This window comes from Squalius cephalus (assembly GCF_949319135.1).
Source record: "Squalius cephalus genome assembly, chromosome: 22".
In the NCBI taxonomy this organism is placed as follows: domain Eukaryota; kingdom Metazoa; phylum Chordata; class Actinopteri; order Cypriniformes; family Leuciscidae; genus Squalius; species Squalius cephalus.
This window is the reverse complement of record NC_137143.1, coordinates 6,879,230-6,903,042: the sequence shown is the minus strand read 5'-3', so window position 1 is coordinate 6,903,042 and position 23,813 is coordinate 6,879,230. Positions and strand designations below refer to the sequence as shown.

Genomic DNA, 23,813 nt, shown 5'->3' with positions numbered 1-23,813 from the left:
TAAACAAAGTATTTAGTTTTATATTAGTAGTAGTGATTGACCAAAGAATGTTTAGGAAAGTAAGGGCCAGATTTACTAAACAAGGCAAATTAGTGTGAGAGCGCAATTCCAAAAAAACACAGATGGGAGTGGAAAGTTCTGACAACGCACAAATTAAAGAACACAGACTCAGCTGGATCATTTCCATAATGACCAACACAATCTACCAAGAGTAGCGCAAATTATCATCTGGTTTAAGACATACTTTTTTGGGCGGTAAATAATGCCTCAAATACCAGTAAATTGACTTGCGCAAAGCTTAATAAATCACGTTGCGCGATTCATTTAAATACTCTGCTCTTATAAATTTTGCCTCCGAAAGCAAAACTCCTACAAGTGCATATGCAATAAGATCAGCCTCAAAAATAACTGTCCACACCTTTTCAGTGCTCATTTTTCACTGCGTGTCGTTAGTAAATCATGACGGTAGTTTTTTTAGCGCCAAAAGAGGGTTTGCGCTGGAGCAAGCTGTTAGTAAATCTGCCCAGAAGGCATTTCTTCCTGTTTTCTTCAAAACAAAAGATTGCATTGTAATGAGGCAAGCTGGAATGATAAAATGCAATGTGAGTGCAGGTCAGCAGGGGAGTGGGGAGAGGGAACAATCATGTGGTCCCAACCATGAGTCTGGGGCCCAATAGGGGGCCTCAGCAAACTGGAATCACAAAATTAATAATGGTTAATTAATATATCAATACTCCCGGTTTCTGTTCATAAAAATGTTTTAAAGGGATAGTTCACCCAAAAATGAAAATTACCCCATGATTTACTCACTCTCAAGCCATCCTAAGTGTATATGACATTCTTCTTTTATACGAATACAATCAGACTTATATTAAAAAATTACCTGGCTCTTCCAAGCTTTATAATGGCAGTGAATGGCCGTTTCTATTTTAAAGTCCATAAAAAAGCATCCATTCATGATAAAAGTGCTCCACATGGCTCCGGGGGTTAATAAAGGCCTTCTGAAGTGAAGCGATGCGTTCGTGTAAGAAAAATATCCATATTTAAAACTTTATCGACTAAAATAACTAGCTTCCGGCAGACGGCCTACGCAAGTTGACTTGCGCCAAAAGAGTAACACTTGACGATGTATGACGTAGGATGTAGGAGTAGCGTAAGCTTTGACGCCTCTTGTCGTCTGCCGGAAGCTAGTTATTTTAGTCAATAAAGTTTTAAATATGGATTTTTTTCTTCTTACACGAATGCATCGCTTCGGTTCAGAAGGCCTTTATTAACCCGCCAGAGCCGTGTGGATTACTTTTATCATGAATGGATGCACTTTGATGGACTTCAAAACATAAACGGCCATTCACTGCCATTATAAAGCTTGGAAGAGCCAGGACATTTTTTAATATAACTCTGATTGTATTCATTGCTGGTGGACATGTGTTTTCAGAAGCATGAGCGTCAGGCACAGCAGCATTTCCAGCAGCAGCAGAGAAGGAAGCGTGAGGAAGAGGAGCGGCAGCGCCAGGCGGAGTATCAGGCCCGGCGGGATCGAGACGACGGACGCTCGGACTCCTCGGGTGGCGACCACCACCACGACAAGAGCCAAAGTGGCAAAACCAGACCAGGGGGTGGGGGGAGCGCTTCTGGGGGGGAGAAACCCAAGCGACCCAGCTCACTTCTCGGTAACAACAATGTCATGAAACTGAAGCAGATCATCCCTCTACAGAACAAGTTTTCGTCCGGCACAGCCCGTTCCCCACAGTCGCCCACGGGTAGTGAACCCAAGCTACCGGGTTTTCTTAGTTTCAAGTTCCTGAAGTCTCCCGAGAACAAGAAAGAGACTGCAACAGCTTCCTCTAGTACGTCAACAGTTCCTCCAGTCCAGGAGAGGGCAGAGAGGGCGGAGAGGTCCCAATCACCCAACAAGTCCTTCAATCCTGGGAAACTCTTTAACTTTGGGAAATCAGAAGGAGGGGCATGTGTAAATGGAGCTCAATCTTCAAAACCAGGGGATGGCGGACAGATGCACGACAAGCCCCCCAATAAGTCCGACCTCAACGGGGTCCCGGACGAAATCCCATCCCCTTGTGGAGAGAATGGGGAGAATGGATCCTCATCCGATGCTGATCCTTCAGGTCCTAAGATGTAACAAGAAAATGATCTCCATTAAAAAACAGTGTGTGAAACTACTTAGTAACACTGAGGGAGGGAGAGTGGAAAGGGAAAGGTCCTCTTCTGTTTTTGAGGCTGTGTAAGACTTGACCTGGAAGCTGTTAAGTAAAATAGATAAGGGGGAATTCACTTAAGGTCCGGGAATACTTCATTTTCCGTGTTCTGCTCCATCTAACACACAATTGTGTGTGCAAGCACTTCAAAGTGTACTCTATTGACTGAGCACAGATGGATGTGTTCGGTGCAACCTAGTGGACTTTTCTTTTTGAGCGCTAAAATCGCGCACACATGCACTGTTGTACATGCACAAGTCCACGTGCACACAAAAATTGGGCTCCAAGCAGATGGGGTGCATGGACATCAGCGGACTGTGCTAATGACCAAAATTGCGTCATGCTGACTGTCTGCAAGCCGGAGCGGAACACGGACTAGAGAAGTTTACTTTCGGCTTTAGAATATATTGCGCCCACAAATTAGCGTTGTGTATTTGCACGTGTTGTCTGCGTTGTTTTAGCTCCCGATTCACTTAAGTAAGCGAATCAGGTAATGGTTGCCACGAAAGTACTTGCGCCTTGTTTTCAGACAATAGCTTAGAGACAGCGGACGGTACAATTTTCACAGCAGGAACTTTTTTTAAAAGGTCAGAAAATATTTGCTTGCTACAATTACTACTGGAAAATGCACACAAACATCCATTTTAAAATAAAATCTGTTTTCTGTCAGCGCTTCATTTGGATAGAAAGTGAGCTGACGATGAAAGAATGACAATGACGTCATTTAAATACGCATGGCACAGTGCTATATTGGCGCATATAGAAGCTGGTTAAGTTGGATTGCAGCTAGTAAACAAGACGCATGGTTTTGTGCGGAAATGCCACACGCTACAGTGGTGCAACTGTTTAGTGAATTCGCCCCATAATGGTTAATGCTTTGCTATATTACAGGAGAACTTCATAGAAAAGACCCCCCTCCAAACACTTAATCACACACACATTGCCTTTTCTGCAACCCAAATAGGAATGCATGAGCTGCGTTTCTGACGGTTTTTAAAGTGCAATGTTTAATTACTAGTCTGATAATTGTAACATTTTATTGGGCTGCCAGTAGAAAAAAAATAGTTTATACCAATCACACAGTATGACCTCCATCATATCATAACAGCAAAAATCACACAATAAGCAGCAGTTCCAACAAAGGGTGATTTTAGGCCTGAGAACTGTTGTGTTTAAAACAGCTGGTTTAGTAGAGCAATAGCAACTTTACAAGCTAAAACTACCGGTGGTTTAGTAAGTCCATACCGAATGGCAATATTTTCATGTTAATTAATAAGATAAAAAAAAAATCAATAATGTAAACTGCAAAGAGACAAATGCAAAGGGGTGAGTGATGTCAATTACTTGTTTGTCTCAAAATTCATATATCTATTTGGCACTATCGTGAAGCGCTGTACACAAAGGCAGCAGGAGAGGCCGTTTACACCTGGTATTAAGATGCGCTTGGTCGATCGGATCACAAGTGGATGACGCTAAATACAGGTGTAAACAGGGTCTAAAATGTTTTGAGCTTGTCCACTTTCGTCCACTTCCAGAGGTAGTCGAAAACGCATTCGACCGGATTGCTTTCATAGTGTAGACCAGGGACAGGCAACTTCGGTCCTGGAGGGCCACTGTCCTGCAGAGTTTAGCTTCAGCCTTGATAAAAACTTGTTCAGGTGTGTTTAATTAGGGTTGGAGCTAAACTCTGCAGGACAGTGGCCCTCCAGGACCGGAGTTGCCTATTCCTGGTGTAGACGCTCATGTGGTCTATACTGGTTAATACCAGGAAAACGGGGCCATAGATACCTATCATAAAAATGAGTGTCATTTGCTAAATTTGATGGTAATCACATTACATTGCCACCAATATTCTTATCATTATAGCTCTGTTTTGAACCTTCAAGCTGATATGTTACACACAGAGCAGACTTTAACCCCTCTTAACAACATCAGATTGGAAACTACTCTAAACTGTGAGCAAGATCTTGAGACAGCTGTGTGTTTGACAGATGACATTTCATCCAGTCAAACCTTGATTTTTACACAAGTTGAATTTGAATTGCTGAGTTTGAAGGAGCTCAAATATAAGATCACTACATAATTCCCATACTTCCATTTGTATTATTTCATAGTTTTGAAGACTTTCCTGTCATTCTAAAATTTGGAGATTAGTAATAATAAAGAATGAGTTGCTATTTCCAAACCTTTCACATCACAGGTATTATTATAATGCTTTAATACTTATTAAATATGAATTATCCTGCAAGCCAATACAAGCAGTACGATGCCTCATTACCGGCCTCATTACATATGGAAATGCTGTATTTTATTTTTTACTAATACACTACTGAAATAATATACTGTCATTTTTTTACTCCAGTTTAATATTCAGCATTTGTTATCATTCATGTCTACCTATTTATATAATTGTTTCTTTTTTTACTGAAGCAAAACTAATATTTGCCTCCTCTTTGCACATTATTTTAGTGTAAAGCTGCTAAGCACGTGCTTCGGTTTGGAAATGTGAAGGAGGACGTATTAGTTTCTCAAACAAACCATCTCTGTCTTTAGAGGCAGTTTGAGTGTGTGTTTTTGAAAGGATTCTTTGAATTACTGTAAGTTTGACCTGAGCAACTGAAGGGAGGGTCTTATCTCCACACAATGTACTCAGTTGTTGCTATCAAAAACCTGTCACACAAGTCACGGTGTCACACCCTGTGAAGGGTTTCTGTGAAGCAGTGGAGTGTGTGTATGATATAGCTTATATTCCAGTGTAAGGTCATGAAGAGACGAGAGGTGCCTCAAGTAATGGATTATTACAGTTTTACTTTTTAGTTTCATAGAAAAAAATAAAACAAGCTATGCATTTGTTCTATATTTGGTTAACAGGATTTGCTGAGCAGACATTGTTGCAATAATATTTTGGCCTGAATGGTGATTTGAATCTGTTTTATGTTTAGTACATGTTTATCAAGCCACTAAGTTATTTCATTTCATTGACAAATTCATCCACTACAACAACCTGGCCTGATACAGCAGTATACTTCCTTTGGGTCTTAAAATATTAGTTATATTACCACAACTAATACACATCCCTCGTGGGATTTGAATTTAAAATTTGATATAGGTTGGATATGGTATATTTAAAAGATAAACCGTCTTTAACTGTCCGATGCTCATTCACCGAGTGGTGAATAATTTGTTAGTAACAGGCATTTTGTTTGTTTGTTGCTTTCTTTTTGACCTGAACTCTGCAATATGATAGATCATGGTATCTTCGATGCCGTGAGGCTGCTGTAATGTTTTGTCATCCCTGTATCATTTCTGTTTCCGTTATTGTTGTTTAATTGAAAGATGTGAATAGTTAAGCTGCCGCTAGCTGAAAGCATTACGAGGCTGCGTAGGTTTGTCGTGTAAGAACTGCTTTACATTCGGTCTAACTGTGAAATATGAACTGATTGTGATGAGGGGGCCACAGAATTCCCTCTCTGAAGGCAACCTCACAAACCTATCATGAGCTCTTCCAATGTTTCACTGTAAAACTTTTCTTTATTAAAGAAAACAATATTAGGGAATGGGATTATTTATTTCTTTTATTTTGTCATATTTTTGTAAGAATTGAAATGGGATAATAAACAGATTTAAATTTCTGTATTGTCTTTCAGTTTCTCTTTCAGTTACAGTTTTCTAATATGCCGCTTTAGTATTTTCAACACTCATAATTCCTAACTATTTTACGTTTTGGCAAATTGGTGGCTATATATGACACATGTCATATGAATTTGCTAAATCTTTTTTGCAGACTATGATATGTTTTAAATATTGCGGTTCATTTTGACTGATTTCAATTTCTGAGTTGATGGAAAAACTAGTTAAAGGGATAGTTCACCCAAAAATGAAAATTCTGTCATCATTTACTCACCCTCATGTTGTTTCAAACCAGTATGGATTTCTCTCTTCTGCTGATCACAAAAGAAGATACTTTGAAGAATATGGGTTACCAAACAGTTGACTGCACCCATTGACTTCCATAGTCTGGGAAAAAAATGCTATGGAAGTCAATGGGGCCCATCAACAGTTTGATTACCCATATTCTTCAAAGTATCTTGTTTTGTGATCAGCAGAAGAGAGAAATCCATACTGGTTTGAAACAACATGAGGGTGAGTAAATGATGACAGAATTTTCATTTTTGGGTGAACTATCCCCTGTAATGTTTGTCTTGAAATTTTCTTATGAAAATGCCTGCAAAATGTTGATACTCTGTTATCTTGTGGAATGCACGTACACAATTTCTTAATTATAATATTTTATGTGTTTTGTTATGTCACTTTCTGAGTATTAACATTTATGCAATTGGCAGACACTTTTTATCTGAAGAAACTTAAACTGCATTGAACTGATACATTTTTATCAGTTTATGCATGTTGAGTTTGCTGGGAATCAAAAGCACACAGAAGAGGTGCTTTTTCACACTTCTGCTTAAAATAGGAATGAATGAAATGGTAGCTGTGATCATAGTGTGATAGTCTACATAGAAAAAATGTAGGGCGGGGCTCGATGTTGTCCATCGGGAATTGATTGGATCGCTATTGGTGGATCTCATTTGAGTGACAGGTTGTCCCGCCCTCGCGCCAGTTAACGCGTCATCAGAGAAGACATATCGCTGCAAGAGGGAGGGTAAGTTATTTTGATTTAAGATTATGAGGGCATGTTAATAAAAAAAAATGTGCACAGATAAATAATTTATAATAAACACTTTAATTTTCCATAAGAAAAATAAGAATGGTCAACTTTGATTTCATTTTGACTTTAAAATGTGTAAGTATATTTTTTTAAACAGTTTAACACATGCTTGTTTTCTTTGTAATGCATGAGAAAGTGTTAATGGTACATATTTGCTGTTTTCCCATTGTGCGATTTTTGGTGAATTGTATTGAATCAACTTACCCCCCTCCATAAAAATCGTTCGTACCCACATTTTTAATATTATACAAGGGTTCATTAAGAGAAACATAAGTATATTATTGGACTAATTAAAATTGCTCTACCAATATACTTTTTTAAAAACTTGTTTTCTTTTGTGTCTTATTTTGATAATAGCAGGTTACCACAGTTTTATTGCAGTAACAACTGCAGTAATTATTGTATTTTGAAGGACATTACGGTTACCATGGGGAATTTTTTTGCAACTGCAAAAGAGAGAGAGAGAGAGAGAGAGAGAGAGACTTGTCAGTCGGTAGCTTTCAGTTATAGCTGCTGTTTATTTGTGTCGCTCGTTGTATTCACACGCTTAGTTCTGTGTGTAGGTCTTAGTGTCGTATTCAGAGGTGAGTAAGTTAGTGAGTGAGAAAGAAAGTAAGTAAGTAAGTTAGTGAGTGAGTGGAACCGGGTTCAAACCTCAGATTTCTGTCAGTGTTCAGGCCTGTCTGAGCACAAACAGCTACAGGACTGAACTGACTTCACCATGGACAAAGTAAGTTTCTGCACTCACAGCTTCATATTTTCATGTTTCAGATGAGTGAGTAAGTTAGTTACGCGCAGTTGTAAAGGAATGGGCGCTGAAATATCATATTGAATGCTAAAATCTGCTCTACATAGATCATATTTTAGTCGTTTTCAGCTGACAGGCTGCTTTGGTTATAGAGTTAGCATGCTAGGCCGCTTCAAACACTCATGACTACTTAATGTACAATTTTATTTTAGCAACAGCCTAAAATAAACATATTATCATGGTTGAATCCTGTTACTATGCGTACTAAAACTTTTATTTTATGGTTATCAGGTGATTTTGTATTTGAATTATCTTTAAATCATACCACACATGTCATGCTAATGTGTTAGCTCGTATTAGCATGTTGACAAGCGCGAGCGAGACTCGCCTAAGCTTTTGTTAAACAGTCACGACCTGAATATTTTCATTTTATTAGTGTTATTTCGATCAGATATTATTTAAAAGAATTCGAATAAAAAAGATCAATCATATAACCTCTACAGATCTAGTGGACTAGACTGGCAACGCCCAAAGGTTGACATGCATCATCCTCCATCTGGATATGAGTTTACTCTCTCAGCAAATGTCTGAAATTTTAGATGTATTATTTAGATGTGTATTTATATAAGTGCCATTAAGGTTCCTCATATTATTGATTGTTAGCTAAATGAGTCCTGTTCCACTGACTACTTCAAGTCTATAAGATCATTGGCTGATGGGTATTGTGATCAATCGATCTACTATCATGGGCAACTGATCTTTTTCTGGTTCTGTATCTAATAGCGTGTCTGTATCTAAACTGACAGTAAACATTTGTGTTGTAAAAGATAATTTATATTCACTGAATCATGTCTTTAATACCTACTGCGGAATAAGTGAACACCTAGGAAAATGTCTTTCCCCTCTAGAGAGGGTCTGTCCAATATCAAATGTACTAATGTAGCACTTCAGGTATATTTCTAGTAAGCATTTTAACCTCTTTTTGTCTCTTAACATTTTGAAGGCAGATTTCCTGAAAGGACTACCTGTGTATAATAAGACAAACTTCAGCAGATTTCATGCGGACTCCGTATGTAAAGCATCGGTAAGGTTTGCTGGCCTAAATGATTCATTTTGCAATGTTCTTTCTGAATATTCAGTGTGCATTTTCACACTGCAGCTGTGAATTATATTTTCAGGTTTTGTTTAAATCACATTAACAATCCATTTATTGTGTGTTACAGAACAGAAGGCCGTCAGTATATCTGCCTACACGAGAGTATCCCTCCGAGCAGAGTGAGTTCTTGTGTAAAATCATGGATGAAGGCCTGTTGTACAACCATTTAAAATGTAGAACCACGTTGCACAGTAAAATGAAAGCTGATGTGTCTCTTAAAACACTGTTTCAGTCTGAAGTCTAATTTTAGTTGTTTTTTTTTCTCTCCTCTTAGTCATTGTCACAGAGAAGACAAACATCCTTTTGCGTTATCTTCATCAACAGTGGGACAAAAAGGCAAGTGTTCATCAAGCTCTTGGTTGACAAAGCAATGGATAAATTGACTCATTTCATTCACTACATTCGTTCACTTCTCTGATGATGTATTTACTGGCACGAGGGCAGGACTACCTTTCACTCACATGAGATCACAGCAATACCGAATCAATTCCCATTGGACAAATTCAAGTCCCTTCATACATTTTTTGGTTCACTGAAAAACCTATGGCTTTCTGTGATAGGGACCCGAGCGGTCGCCAGGAGAATCTCACCAAGGTGTAAAAGATGGGGTGATGTGCAAAAATAGAGAAATAAAACCGGTTACCAATAAAAACAGTCTAAAAACTGTTGTGTAGTAAAACAGTTCAAACTCTTCGCTAACGTCACTGCATAGGAAATGGTATCAATTGCGATGTAGCTGCTGTCACAGACAGCTGACTGCTTCATCTATCAACAAAAGTTTATTTGTGTACCCTCCATTACACTTCGGCGCGTTTGCTAAAAAAATCTGCAGTCAAATGTAGTCCTCTGATGTGATTCGGGACGCCATAAAAAATAAACCACCATCCACTTCCTGATGCTAGGATCATTTTGAAGTCTGTACAGAGGCGCAAACTAACTGTTTCACTCTTTCGCTCTTCTATTTTCTTCTGTTGTCCGCAGACTCGATTACGTCAGAAATTAAATGCGTATGTGTGTACCTTATCCAATCTAGACCACGTGATTATAATCGATTTGTTTTTGGCGTGATGCTCTTATCTGTGTTGATGGGTGTCAGCCGTTAAGAGACTGAATGCCAGTGGGCGGAGCATATGGTGCTATTATTCACTGTTGTCTTGCTCTAGAGGCAGTCATATGCAAATCTATTTGCCCATGTGACGTCACAGATCCCACAATATCCAAACAAGCTGTTTTTGTTACATAATTAAATAAATAATATAGAGCTGGTAAGTCCCGCCCCCTCCGCTAACCCCGCTGGACCTCTAGGTTGAAAAATCGTCAATGCAAGTGAATGGGAGAAAATAATTATTTTCTGGTCCCGTTTGAATTTTGCCATGAATGTGAACATATGTTGTCTGTGAATTTTTTTATATAATCTTTCGTGTGAAGAATGCTGCAATTTAGCGGGTAGAAGTTTGATACGGTTAGACTTTGTGTGAGAGCACTTTGTGGACTACAACTCTTCGCTGCTTTCGACGCGTTTGAAACGTCAACACCACTCGCACACGGACACTAGCTCACGGATCCCGCTAAACATGGCTGTGTCTTTGGTGCACTTCACCGCCTTCTTTCAGGGAGAGGACAAAATCGTTGAGGTTGGCGAAAACCACGGGTAAGTCAACTTTATGGGGTGACGTCACATAGGCGACATGTAGTCTCTTTCTCGTTATGTCTTTTCCACAACTGCTAGCCGAAGAATCATACCATATACTGTCAAACTCGTAACATGAAAGATTATATAAAAAATTCACAGACAACATATGTTCACATTCATGGCACATTCATGACTCCCATTCACTTGCATTGACGATTTTTCAACCTAGAGGTCCAGCGGGGTTTTACGGAAGGGGCGGGACTTACCAGCTCTATACTGTAGGGAAACGTTTAAGCTATGAACCTTGCAGGATGTTAATGGTACAAAGACCTCTTATGTGTCAAAAGCTCATGGAAAATTAGATTTCTCATGTCATAACCGCTTTAATAAAATGCACGTCTCATGTTTAGGAGAACTTGGATTTTGTATTTTTCCTGTGACTTTGATTGGAGAGCTGAATTTAAGAGCTTGTGCAAGCCATCGCCATGATCCGATGCAAAGCTTTCTTAAAGCTACACTGTGTAATTTAAGTTGATTCTTAGCAAAAAACACTTTGTTCTTTCAAAATGATATGCTCATTCATGTGTAATTACTTCTACCAACTAATCAAGTATTCTCGTAAGCGTAGAATCTGCCATTTAGAAACATACGAGTGAGGCGCTCGAATGGCGGCAACTATGTTGCGCCTCCATCTTGAAAATACATTAGCCAAAGAGGGACATACCTGGAAATTCAAGCTTCGCCTTTCGCGTTTTTACACTCAGTGGCGCCGTGACGAATGCGAGGGGGAGATTACTCGCGACTGCCTGCAGATTTGAAATAATACGGCCACCGTAGGAGTTAAAACGCCCTCGGAATGGGAGGGGCTAGAAAGTAATATTCAGTTGGTAGTCATAAACAATTTCACCGCTAGATGGGAGAAAATCCTACACAGTGTAGCCTTATAGCCTTACATATTCACCTAAACATCGCTCTCAGCAGCTTTTTTTAGCCAGCGTGGCGTCGGAATGTTTCTCCAACAGTATACTTTTGTACTGTCGTTACGTTCTTTTACCCCTAAGGGAGGAATTGAAAAGAACATTGTCGGGTAAATCAGGGCCTTCAAACATGCCCATCAAGTGCAAGTTTAAAAAGGAAAAATGATGGAAAAGCGCCACAGTGGAATGGAAAAATTAAATTTTTTGGTGAGAAATGCAGCTGCCTGAAAGATGAATTTAAACTTTTTTTTTTTTTTTTTTTTTGTCCTGCAGAATGCAGCTAAAAAGCGAGAGCAGGAGCAAGCGGAAGGAGAGGGTGGCAGCCCAGCACCGCCCCGCAAAATCGCCCGGACAGACAGCCAGGAGATGAACGAGGACTCGTAGAGGACCCCCCCCCTTCCAACGGACACAACACCCGCACACCACACAGGAATTCATCTCAGAAAGAAGGAAATGGAACACTTATCTTACAGTGTGCTTTTATTATTTTACTGAGTGCTTCCTAATGCAGTCAGTGCCCAGTTGTGATTGTGTGGGGGCACGACGGGTTTCCACTGCCAGCTTCGAAGATTCTGCTGAACTCTGAACTGCTTGGGGGTGAGAGGGGGCGGGTACTGCGGTATTCAACAAGCACATAATAAGGAATGTCTGCTGTGAAGACGTGTGAAAATTATGATTTTGTTTAGGACACTATCAATGCAATTTAAGTTTAAAAACACCCTAGTAATCTCAGCTGTGGATTTTTGCTTTCATTATATACTCCGCCACAGGCACTAAAACTAAAAACACAGGGTCTCAAGTCAAGTGTCCAAAAAGGGAAATTTCCGAAATGTACAGCCTCGTTTGGCAGATTTAGATGTAGTGTTTCGTGTTGGTCATGTAACGGTCTTCCTAGCAGGTGCATACTTGTGCATGAATGCACTGTTAGGACTGCAAATCTGTTGCTACAGATTGAGGATGACATTTCTGATGATGTGAAGAAATACAAATGGTGACTTACAAATGTCAACGTGTCTCTCACTTCCTCCTGTTGTCATATGAGCTTTCAGTGCTGTGTTAGTTTCGGCAGTTCTCTGGAAATCATTAATCGATCACCTGCATTCAAATGCCCGACTCCATCATTGACTTAATCCCTGCGCGCCGATTCAGTTGCAATCCATTTCTGCGTGTGATGGGATTTTCCCAGGTTAGAGATTAATAATGTCTCTCCTTTGTTTTCTGGGTTTGTCGTTGTGTTGGAGTCCTGAGATTTAAGGGGCATCTATGCAGCATCCTCTCTCAACCTGCAGAGGGAGTCGGTGAACTGTGGTTGTGGTCCAATAAACAGTAGAAGCTTTACACATGGGGCTTAATAGAGTCCACAACATCCGTAAAACTGTGTTTTCACTGTGGCTGGAGACACCATGTTACGTTAAGTCGGCAGTTTCAAGCCGTTTCAAGCAAAGTTTGTTCATATGTTCTTGATGAAAAGATTGAAATGTATTGAAGCCATCGACATTAACAAAAAATAAAATAAAAAATCATGCATGCATTGTGGCTTTGGAAAATGTTTTGAGTAAAGGAAGCATTTAAAACCTCTTGTGTGCAGAGACCAGCCCATCTCGAGTCTAAATCTAGTTGAAAGTTTCCACAATGACTGCAATTGTATGTTCTTGTTCTCATGAAGCCTTCCCAACTCCTATGTTTGAGGTCAAAAATGTTTTTGAGAATCAAAATAAAAATGAAATTACAACATTTTCATTGTCAATAAATTCAAGGCAAGAGATTATGGTGGAACACTTAAAATTGGCCAGTCAGTGGCACGTTTTCAGTGAGGCTGTAACGGCATATGCTCAACAGGTGTAATCCGCTTTAATCTGAAGTTCTTACTCTGCGACCATGTTGACACACAGATTTGGAAGATAGGAAGTAAATGAAAGCGAAAAACAGTCCCATTGTTGTTCTTATTATTTGTTTAGTTTTTTTCTTAACATCAAAATAAGTATTTAAAGATTTTTATTGCGTGGGACAGATTCGATTTAGATTAGATTATTGGATTGAGGGTAGCAGATTACAAACCCGCAATTTCATTACACTGGGAAGAGACGGTACTGGAGTCGGAGATCCATCTTTTTCATGTATCGGGAACATTGGTAATCAGGTAAGATATTTCACTGTACAATAATGTGAAGGAATATAAATGTATTTATCATACCTAAAATTGGAGGCAACCTACAAGGCCAAAGCCTGTTCGGAACTCTGATGCAACTAATTACACCGCTTTCAAATAGTATTCACTTCTATCAAAGTAGGTTATTTAATTTTCACCTGACAGCCATAGAAAAGATCTTTCAGTAAGTACATGGATGTCAGTTATACAAATAAAAACCTTTTTTTTTTTTTTTAAAGGCCAGACCAAAGCACTAAGGCACACCGAGGAGCAATCTTAGAAGCAATATGAAATCTAAAGTAAAAAATTATAATCAGATTTTGAGGCACTATTAGTTTGGGGCAGCCAAAACTCCATATAATTCTTCACACCTTGTAAAAGAATGAAATCATTATTGCCCCATGAAACTGTTTGCGAATCTGCAAGTATGCATTACTGTTTGTAACATGCACACAATACTATACAATACACAAAGAGATATATAGACAGGCAGAATGAGTGTATTTTCACAGATTCAGCATCTTGGGGAGAGTGGCTAGAAAGACACCGCTTTTGAGAAAGGAGATGCTCATTCATGGAGATGCTAGTAGCTCCCAAAAGTCTGTGGTCCTGTGAGAAAGAATAAGTGTAGATAAAAGACTTAAAGGCAAAGCATTATATTTGATGCAAAAACAACCCAACATCCAACTTAATTTCAAACAACAAGCATGGTGGAGGCAGTATCAGGCTCTGGGGTCACTTTTTGGCAAGATTGAACTGGGTAGCTTGTTGCACACTGGAGATAAATAAAATAGCATACACGAGTATGTGTGGATCCTTGGTCAGCTAATCTGAATTTTACAGAAGTCCATGTACTAAAGCATTGATTTTTTTGAGAACACAAATGTACTTCTTATTTCCCCAGGCGTTCACCATGCTCACCAGCTTTGTGGATGGAATATTCTGTTGCTTTACAGGGAAATCTACTAACGTGGTGGCCCCTATTGAATCATCCGAGCCCACCGATGGTTTCGAATTTGTTGAGGTGAAACCAGGAAGGGTTCTGAGAGTTCGACATATTATCCCAGACAGACCAGTGGTTGAGGAGCCAGGGACTGGGGAAGGGGGTACTGTGAGCTGCAAGCGCAAAATCTCAGTGTACCGAAATGGACAGCTTCTGATTGAGAACGTCAATGAAGCCACCCATCCAGAGCTGGTCCGCTATCAGAACGGAGACAGCACTGTGGATATGGACGTTTCCAACTGTGAGCCTCCTGCAGCAGGCCAGGCTACTGAGCCCACACCAGGGTCAGCCCCAGGACAGGCTACCGATACCAAACCTGCACCCCAGCAGGATCTGCAGCAAGTGCAGCGCAGACGGCGCAAACCCAAGCGCTCGATTGTGATCGACTGCGAGCGGAAGATCACATGCTGCAAAGGTACTCACCCTGACGTGGCCTTGTTTTTCATACATGGAGTCGGGGGATCGCTGGATATCTGGGGAAGCCAACTGGACTATTTCTCCCAGCTTGGTTATGAGGTCATCGCCCCAGACCTGGTCGGCCATGGTGCAAGTTCAGCCCCTCAGATCCCTGCTGCCTATACCTTTTACGCTCTGGCTGAGGACGTTAGAATCATCTTCAAGCGATATGCAAAGAGGCGGAATATTTTAGTTGGACACTCATATGGGTGAGAAATGGTCCACAAATTTACTCATTTGCCTGGTAAATGCAGATACATTTTCCCGCTAATTTGAGCATTTTCTTTCTTTGAGCAGTGTCTCGTTTTGTACCTTCCTGGCTCATGAGTATCCGGAACAAGTTCATAAAGTTGTGATGATTAATGGTGGAGGTCCGACAGCACTCGAGCCCAGTCTGTGCTCTGTCTTCAACTTGCCCTCGTGTGTCCTTAATTTCCTGTCCCCGTGCCTCACCTGGAGTTTCCTCATGTAAGAATAATTGTAAATAGGACATATTGTCCCTGCCTTGCTTTCTGCCAGCTTGAACACGAGTATCTATGTTTGACAACCACCATGTCCATTTAATTTCATGCTTTTTTTCTTTCTTCAAGGGCTGGATTTGCCCATCAGGGAACAAGAGAAAAGAAACTACTAAAAGAGAACAATGCCTTCAATGTGTCTTCCTCCGTTCTGCGGTCCATGATGAGTGGACAGTACTGGCCGGAGGGTGATGAGGTCTACCACGCTGAAATCACAGTGCCTGTTCTGCTGGTTCACGGCATGTACGACAAGTTTGTACCTGTACAAGAGGACCAGCGCATGGCAGAGGTACAATGATTTTATGTTCCAAGCTTTGGGCCTTGTCCATGAAGTTGTGTCTTTTTCCTCCTGTAATTAGAGATTCTGTGAATAGAGTTTCTGAGTTGACCACAGATATTTTAAATATTTTGATAAGCTGGTGAGCAAAAACATATCAATAACTCTTTCCTCCTTTACTAACCTTCTTGTAGATCCTCTTGCTGGGGTTCTTGAAGGTCATTGATGACGGAAGTCACATGGTCATGATGGAGTGCCCTGATATAGTCAATACTCTCTTACATGAATTCTTCCTGTGGCAGCCTGCAACTGCCTCGAAACCCAAACAGGAGGCAGCCCCCACAAAGACCACCACCAAACATCCAGAGGACACAGCAAGACCAAAAACTGCCCCTAAGTCACCCTCCAAATCTCAGCCAAACTTAACAAGACCAACAACTGCACCAAAAACCATCAATACTGGGACAGAGGCCCCAGTGGACATCAGATCCAAGGGCAAGAAATAGCTAAAGTTACGGTATACATTTAAAGGTGTTAAATTTCCTCTGCTCTTCCATGTGGGACACTTTTAATGGAACAATTTGAATGTAGGATGTCCTTGGATATTTGCCAGTTGGTCTATGTATGACTGCAGCAAACAGACTCACAGAAAAGCGCAGAGGGACGTTTGTCCCAGAGCAGAGTGGTTGACCATTCCCAGCTTTTGAATGAGATGAGGTTCCTTAGACTAGAGGATGCTTTTTTTCCTTTTTTTTTTTACAATCGGATAACACCAGCCTATTCAAATGGTTTGTATTCTTATGTCTACCATGGGTTTATGCAACAGGATCAAATGTTATTGTCAGCTCAAAAATGTTTATTTCACACAAATGATGATGTCAGTATTAAACATTCAAAATTCACAATTAAAGTGTCACTATGGGTGCTTTGCTGTAAATAGACGGATCTATTTTATGCATTTACAGTTTAATATCAGCTGATGTCTGAGTTATTCAGCAGAATATTTATTCTTTCATAGGTTTAGTCTTGTTGAAAGTACTCCAGCCCTGTTGAATTACTGTTAAAAGGGTGATTGAGTAAAGTAAAAAAAAAAAAAAAAAAAAAAAACCTGTCTGCTTCACATCAGACATTAGCCTACCTACACATAGCCCACATGAATTCTAAAAGAGACTTGATATGAAGCACAAATGCAGTCTTTGATAGGCTACCTATTGTATTGCATGTTGTGAAACAACTAGTTCAAGTAAAAAAATCCATCAAATTCTCATAAATCTGGTAATATTCTAGGTTTAATATGATTCAAGAGTGCATCATTCAATCAGTGTTCAAACATAAACAGTTAGTGTTTCACTTTTAAACATCTTTGCTACCCAAACAAAAACTGAATTTGTGAACACGGGCAGTAATTTGAAGTCACCCCTGCGGTCAAAAACCCTGCAGCCTGGAATCAAGGCATTCATACAGATACGCAGAGAAATAGAACCATTGTTAATATTTAAATGCAGCTTTTATGCAAAAAAAAGAAAAAAAAGAAAAAGACTAAATCAGAGGCTGTTTTGGAGGCTTTTATTTACAGTCAATTTTTACTTCAGAGGAATGAAGCGAGAAGAATGAGTGGCTCCAATACCCGGACGACCGTGTTTAACAGGCTTGTATGTGATGGAGAACTCTCCAAGGTAATGACCAATCATCTCAGGCTGAAAAACAGACAAAACACACCATTAGCTGCAGCCTGTGGATTTTGTGAATTCATTATATTTATAAAGAAAAATGAAGCACTGCAGGCACATTCATTCACAATGCATTCAATACAATGTCAGTCCTATTTAATGGCTTTGTGGGACTCAGGGTGAGTCCTTGAAATGACTTTTGTTAGCACAATTATAAACTTTTAACAGTGCATGATTCATCCCCACCTTGATTTCAACCTGGTTGAAGGTCTTGCCGTTGTACACGCCGACCATGGATCCAACCATCTCCGGCAGGATGACCATGTCTCTCAGGTGAGTCTTCACCACCTCTGGTTTCTCCATGGGAGGCGCCTCCTTCTTGGCCTTACGGAGGCGTTTCAGGAGAGACTGCTGCTTCCTCCTGAGGCCACGGTTCAGCCTCCTCCTCTGTCTGGCACAGTAGAGCTGCATCAGCTGCTCACTAATGAAAAAAACAAGCTTAACAATATTTCTATACAAACACAATTAGATCATTGATAATGACACTTGAATTTAAAACATCGGCAAAAAACAAGTATAGAAGTTAGACTGGAAACAGCACAGAATCGCATGTTTACTTTAAGGTCAAGAAACCTGAATGTTTCATCTATATACATATTTCATCCTATACACCAATGAGATTTGAGCTGCGGTAGAGGGAAATATTTTGACTTCTATCAGTTCGGTTTAGAAAACTACCATGACTTTATCCCCCGGTTTCATTCACAAGGCAAAAGCTAGAGACTGAAACGCATGCTCGCGCTTTTTACCTGAAAGTATCGACATTGGCGCACTGGTAATAAGGACTTTTATGGTGCTATGTCAATTTTTACTTGTTTTTTTAGAATTCTGAGTTTCCATCTCACAACTGACTTTCTCAGAAATACGATTTTACATCTCAGTTTTGACTTTCCTTCAGAAACCTGCTACGGAATTTACTTTTCTCGCACTTTTAAAGAAAAAAAGTCAGAATTTAATGTTTATTATGGCTGTTTATATACACTGTTCATCGCAATTTCGAAATAAGTTTAAACCCTCGCTCTAAATTCACATGCTTCGATGTCCAGTTGTCCACATATTCTTGTTCAAGAAATTAGTGGCTGTAGCATTTCTATCGCAAAGTGGCCAAATATTAAAGGTTAAGGAAACATTTGAATGAAGTTTGGCCAATATTAAAGGTTGTATCAGCGATTTCAGGGGGTGGGTGTTGTGAGGTTTTGCGCTCGTGCACGGCTGCACGCGAAGTCGGAGAACATGGGCGCAAAACCTCACAACACCCACCCCCTGTCGGTGAATGGTTGGAACACTATTTATTTTGGTTTTGAGTGGTTGGTGAAACCAATTGTTTTTGTGTGCAGATCTCAGAGCCTAGGCTGCCTACAGAGACGCGTTTTTTTGACAGCCTGCTTATGGGGCGGGCAGCTAGCGGATCATTAGGAAAGATTAGATGAATGTGATCATTTATGTTTGGGCCTGAAATCGCTGATACAACCTTTAAACTAGGATTTGATCTGCTGTGAAGTGTAACACCAGGCCCTTGGTGCCCTCTGCAGGTATTTGTTATAAAACACAATGTACCCAAGTTAATTGTTTACATTATGTATTTTAACAGTGGTTCTATTAAACCCTATGATAACTTGCTTTTTGCCTCAATGTTATTTGACATGTATTTTAAGTCGCTTTAAAGGCTATTGTTCGCTTAGGTCTATTGTTGGAACCACACAAAAAAAAATAACCGATTACTCATCAAAATAATCGACCAACTACTTGATTACCAAAACAATCGCTAGTGACAGCCCTAGTTTATATCTCAATTCAGACTTTTCTTATTAGAATTAATCTCAATTCCTAAATGCGAAAACAGATCCGAATTGTAAGATGAAAAGTCAGTTACCATTATTTCTTTTACTCTGTGGCAGAAACAAGCTTACATAGACAACAGCCAGGACATCCAAACACATTTTTTTGTTCCCTCACAAGAAAGTCAGTTTTGAAACGACGAGAACCATAAAATCTATTGAGTTTTTTGTTGACAATTGCCATTTTAGAGTGACCTACTTCTTGCTTCTCTCCTCACTCGTTCATTAACTTGACACTTTCCCTGGAACCTTTACATGTAATGTGCGCGACAGAGGCTTGACTCACTAGGACATGTCCAGCAGCTGGTCCAGATCCACACCTCTGTAGGTGAATTTCCTGAAGGTGCGCTTCTTCTTCTGCTCTGCGTCCGCCTGTGGGAATCACAACCACCGTCAGCTTTACTCGACAGTTAGCTTCTTAACCAACAGATTAACAGTGACTACTAAAATAAAATAAAAAAGCTTCCTACTTAATCACATTACGCAGGAACATAAAAAACTAACAGTTCTGAGAAACCATCACGCTGGACTGAGAACTGGATCGCAAGACTGAAGCTACTAATCGTACGAACATCTGTCTAAACATTCATCCCAGGCGAAAAATAATGGCCTGAAAACATGCATTAATTCCTAAATATGCCTTATTCATATTATCTACTCTGATATGCATCATATTTATAGAAGATTCGTTTGGATTATTGTAGTTTAGTTATTCACAAATGCGACGTGAACCTACCATCTTGAGAAACTCCCGGAAAAGGAAGAAGGCCGGAGAGAAGCAGTAATATCGCGAGAGTTCAGTGATTATATGACGAGTTTAGTCAGTCTCCGCCTAGAGGAGAGGAGGAAAAATAATTATTTTACGCTGACATCAAATGAGAACGCGGTTTTTTTTCGAGCAAATCAATTAGGCTAATGCAATCAATATTTTATCCGTTAAAACAAGAAATCTACGCACTGAGGCATTGCTGATGAAACTGTGCTTAACAGTAAGGTCAGGAGGATTTAAAAAAGAACGCATTAAATTAATCAAAACTGACAGCAAAGACATATAGAATCTTATAACAATAGCAACATTTCTATTGCAAATAAATCTGTTCTTTTGAACTTTCTATTCATCAAAGTTGAAAAATGTTTTCCATTAAGAATTAATCTGCACAACTGTTTTCAACATTGATAATAAGAATAAATGTATTTTGGGCATCAAATCATCATATTAGAATGATTTCTGAAGGATCATGTGACACTGAAGACTGGAGTAATGATGCTGAAAATTCAGCTTTGATCACAGGAATAAATTACATGTGAAAATAGATTAGCCTATTTTAAATTGTAATAATTCACACCATTACTGTTTTAACTGTATTTTGATATAACAGCTTTGGTGAGCATAAGAGACGTCTTTCAAAAACATGTAAAAAAAAAAAAAAAAAAAAATTAATGGTTTGAAGACTTTAGAGCAGAGTAAATTCAATATTTTTTTCTGATTTCTGGTACCAGTGAAACTTTAAGGAAAATATAACGAGTAGCCTACACACAAACACACACACTCATACATACTCTCTCTGTGTGTGTGTATATATATATTTTTATTATTTATTAAAAAAAAGAAAAGAAATGAAAATGTAATACTTTTAGTAGGCTATGTGTTAAATTGATAAAAAGTGATAATAAAGATTTATATTGTTACAAAAGATTCCAATTCTGAATAAATGCTGTTCTTTTGAACTTTTTATTCACCTTTGAATCCCAAAAAAATGATCACAGGTTCCAAAACTTTCCAACATTGATAATAACTGAGTATCAAATCAGCATATTAGAATGATTTCTGATTGAAGGATCATGTGATACAGAAAACTGTAATGCTGAAAATTCAGCTTTGCATCACAAAAATAAATATTTTTAAGTATATTAAAATAGAAAACCATTATTTTTAAATTGTAATAATAGTTCACAATATTACTGTTTTTTTCTGTATTTTTGATCAAATAAATGCAGCCTTGAAAAGCTTCTTTCAAAAACTTTAAAAATATGTTTACAAACTTTTGCCCAGTACTGTATATTTACTTTTGGGAAGTTGACATGGTCTGTGGTATGACATGCTGTAACTATTTTACAGTTTTTCTCCATTGGTTTGGCTCATTTCTTGAAACAGAAATTACATTCTAAAAACTCTAAGATCATTTGGCAAAACAGTCTTACAGTTCAGCACAACACTATAGCTCACTTGCAAAAGCTAATATCTCTCCCCAAACTGTTCACTCATGCTTCAAAACTAAATTTGTTTCCCATATAAAGAGTCAGTGCCACGGAAATGGCAAAGATCCTTCTCAATTGCTTTGGCTCATTTCTTGAAACAGACCGGAAGTTCTCAACACTCTTGGTGCTTTTGCCAAAATAACGTGGATGGTTCGGCACAACACCATGGTTCAACTGCAAAAGATTACCTCTCCCAAAACAGTTACATGAGTGTGTCAAAACTAAATTTCCTTCTCATTTAAACAGTCAGTGCCCCCAAAATGCTTCGTCCCTTTGGCATTGTGTAAGCACTGCAAGTCAAAATGTTTAGATGTTTTGTCACTATGGCAGAGGATCATTGAAATATCCCTCATGTCCACCTTTCAGTCTTAACCCAGTCCTTCATTGACAATGGTTACTGTACTGTTTTTTGTCTAACAGAATACAATTGTGTATAAAACTGAAAAAAAGAAATAGGATTTTAGGGTAAGAGTATCTCCAAGGTTTGACATCACACATTGTACTCATACTGCCAAGGAAATTGTAACCATTCACACACATGAAGTAACTTCCATACATCAGAGTAAAAAGAAAATGTATACAGCATAATATACTCTAATATAAACACTGCTGTAAATAAAGCTGGAGTTTCACAGCTAACAGTTCTTCACTGGTCGCCGTCCTCACCCTCCTCATCCACACGCTGCTGTCTGTCTGGCCACAGATTCTCGTCCACATCACAGCGTATATTCTCCCTTGCGATACAACGAGGCAAGAAACGGCGCGCATGTCGCAACCATCCCCTACACTGATCTCCTGTGATATCCTCACACGCAGCGTCCATTGCATGGAGCAGGGACCTCTGATCTTGAGCCCGATGCTCAACACTCTCCACCTCCAAGCGGAAAAATACTCCTCAATAGGATTGAGGAAAGGAGAGTAAGGTGGTAGGAACACCATGACCATCCTTGGATGAGTAGTGAACCAGGCCCTGATGAGCGGGCCACGGTAGAAATTCACATTGTCCCATACAATGATAAATTGTGGTAGGTGAGGCCCTATGAGACCACTCTCATTTTCAGGGATCAAATCAAAATGAAGGCGGTCCAAGAAGATAAGGAGCTTCTGTGTATTGTATGGGCCAAGACTGGGGATGTGAGTGGCCACACCATTCTCAGATATGGCAGCACACATAGTTATATTGCCCCCTCGCTGGCCTGGGACATCCACCATGGCCTGGTGACCAATAATATTATATGGTATATATTATATATATATATATGTTATTCATGGTATTATGTTCTTGACTAATTTTGACAATTGAACAGACTATTGTGCATGTGATGACTTATACAATGAAATGACGTTGACATGTTTTGGAGCGAACAACCATTAGACTGAGAATCAACAATCAGTTTAGATCAACAAGATCTATTCACTTGGAAATTGTGCTAAATGTTGGCTACCTGTACTTAATCATTTGCAAAGATGTACTGAGACATTGAGACATGTACTTAGACATTTGCAATTTGAAGTAATGAATGAGAAATTCAATTCTGTTGTGAACAATTGCCATGTGGTTTGGAGGTTTGTCCATGTTGTTTTGAGAATGTCATTACTGTTTCAAGAAACGAGCCAAACCAATGGAGAAAAACTGTAAACAGCATTTTGGTCATTTTTATTTTAATAGTGTGTGATATAAATATTTTATGTAATGGGTATTTTCAACATTAAATGTACAGATAAATGCGGACTAAGGATGCTCAGGTCAAAGGTCATAATACTTACCCAAAAAGTGCTTAACACAGTAGAACTAACAGTCATATTATTAGCTTAGATCATTTTTAACTAATCACCAGAACAAATCACAGTGAAGAAGACTTGATATTGATTTTTACTCAAATGTATCTTTTGTTCAAGAGACTCACTTGGTTGTTGTGGCCAGTGATCTCCCGGCCGTGAATAAAACTTCATTTCTGCAAAGAGCAACTTGGGAGTCGTGTCAGGTATAGCCTACTGTATGCTGAGCAGCTGAGAAACAGATCCTACGCTCAAAAGACAACAAAAGAAACAGCTCATGTGTGATTGAGGTAGTGATTGTAGCTTCTTTACGGGACGCCGTCACCTTACTTCAGGGAAGTATTGTATTGT

The 23,813-nt window shown here is 39.3% G+C and overlaps 4 protein-coding genes across 6 annotated transcripts in view; 3 read left to right on the top strand and 1 right to left on the bottom strand.

Annotated features, from left to right (window-relative positions):
* The window catches only part of ano8b (anoctamin 8b), a 33,229-nt gene extending 27,459 nt beyond the window's left edge, over positions 1 to 5,770 (top strand). The window contains exon 17 of the mRNA XM_079858355.1: positions 1,436 to 5,770. Within this exon, the coding sequence (XP_079714481.1) occupies positions 1,436 to 2,137 (702 nt within the window). The 3' untranslated portion in view covers positions 2,138 to 5,770. The remainder of the gene's footprint in view (positions 1 to 1,435) is intronic.
* Positions 5,771 to 7,368: 1,598 nt separating this feature from the next.
* dda1 (DET1 and DDB1 associated 1) lies at positions 7,369 to 13,188 on the top strand. The gene is made up of 5 exons (XM_079857959.1): positions 7,369 to 7,669; positions 8,691 to 8,771; positions 8,911 to 8,962; positions 9,118 to 9,179; positions 11,727 to 13,188. The coding sequence occupies exons 1-5, from the start codon at positions 7,661 to 7,663 to the stop codon at positions 11,835 to 11,837; spliced, it is 315 nt and encodes a 104-aa protein (XP_079714085.1). The 5' UTR covers positions 7,369 to 7,660; the 3' UTR covers positions 11,838 to 13,188.
* A 74-nt stretch (positions 13,189 to 13,262) lies between these two features.
* abhd8b (abhydrolase domain containing 8b) lies at positions 13,263 to 17,370 on the top strand. Of its 2 annotated transcripts, XM_079857956.1 has the most exons (5): positions 13,263 to 13,593; positions 14,507 to 15,270; positions 15,359 to 15,529; positions 15,652 to 15,868; positions 16,051 to 17,370. In XM_079857956.1, the coding sequence occupies exons 2-5, from the start codon at positions 14,516 to 14,518 to the stop codon at positions 16,360 to 16,362; spliced, it is 1,455 nt and encodes a 484-aa protein (XP_079714082.1). In that variant the 5' UTR covers positions 13,263 to 13,593; positions 14,507 to 14,515; the 3' UTR covers positions 16,363 to 17,370. The 2 variants fall into 2 exon arrangements, with proteins under 2 accessions (XP_079714082.1, XP_079714081.1); XM_079857955.1 differs by lacking the exon at positions 13,263 to 13,593 and having other exon boundaries at positions 14,418 to 15,270.
* Positions 17,371 to 17,430: 60 nt separating this feature from the next.
* Positions 17,431 to 20,222, bottom strand: rps15 (ribosomal protein S15). Of its 2 annotated transcripts, none has more exons than XM_079857957.1 (4): positions 20,161 to 20,222; positions 19,711 to 19,796; positions 17,773 to 18,007; positions 17,431 to 17,553 (listed from the first exon to the last, which is right to left on the bottom strand). In XM_079857957.1, the coding sequence occupies exons 1-4, from the start codon at positions 20,161 to 20,163 to the stop codon at positions 17,440 to 17,442; spliced, it is 438 nt and encodes a 145-aa protein (XP_079714083.1). In that variant the 5' UTR covers positions 20,164 to 20,222; the 3' UTR covers positions 17,431 to 17,439. The 2 variants fall into 2 exon arrangements, with proteins under 2 accessions (XP_079714083.1, XP_079714084.1); XM_079857958.1 differs by having other exon boundaries at positions 19,895 to 20,175.
* Between the last annotated feature and the right edge of the window lie 3,591 nt (positions 20,223 to 23,813).

Bases quoted from the DNA above. Each gene is read 5' to 3' on its own strand.
- abhd8b (XM_079857955.1), top strand. From the start codon at position 14,486: ATGTACTTCTTATTTCCCCAGGCGTTCACCATGCTCACCAGCTTTGTG. The intron at 15,530-15,651 runs GTAAGAATAATT...TCTTTCTTCAAG, and splicing joins CTCACCTGGAGTTTCCTCAT to GGCTGGATTTGCCCATCAGG. The intron at 15,869-16,050 runs GTACAATGATTT...ACCTTCTTGTAG, and splicing joins AGGACCAGCGCATGGCAGAG to ATCCTCTTGCTGGGGTTCTT.
- rps15 (XM_079857957.1), bottom strand. The intron at 18,008-19,710 runs GTGAGTCAAGCC...TTTTTTCATTAG, and splicing joins CAGCTGCTGGACATGTCCTA to TGAGCAGCTGATGCAGCTCT. The intron at 17,554-17,772 runs GTGGGGATGAAT...TCTGTTTTTCAG, and splicing joins TCAACCAGGTTGAAATCAAG to CCTGAGATGATTGGTCATTA.
- dda1 (XM_079857959.1), top strand. The intron at 8,963-9,117 runs GTGAGTTCTTGT...CTCTCCTCTTAG, and splicing joins AGAGTATCCCTCCGAGCAGA to TCATTGTCACAGAGAAGACA. The intron at 9,180-11,726 runs GCAAGTGTTCAT...TTTGTCCTGCAG, and splicing joins ATCAACAGTGGGACAAAAAG to AATGCAGCTAAAAAGCGAGA.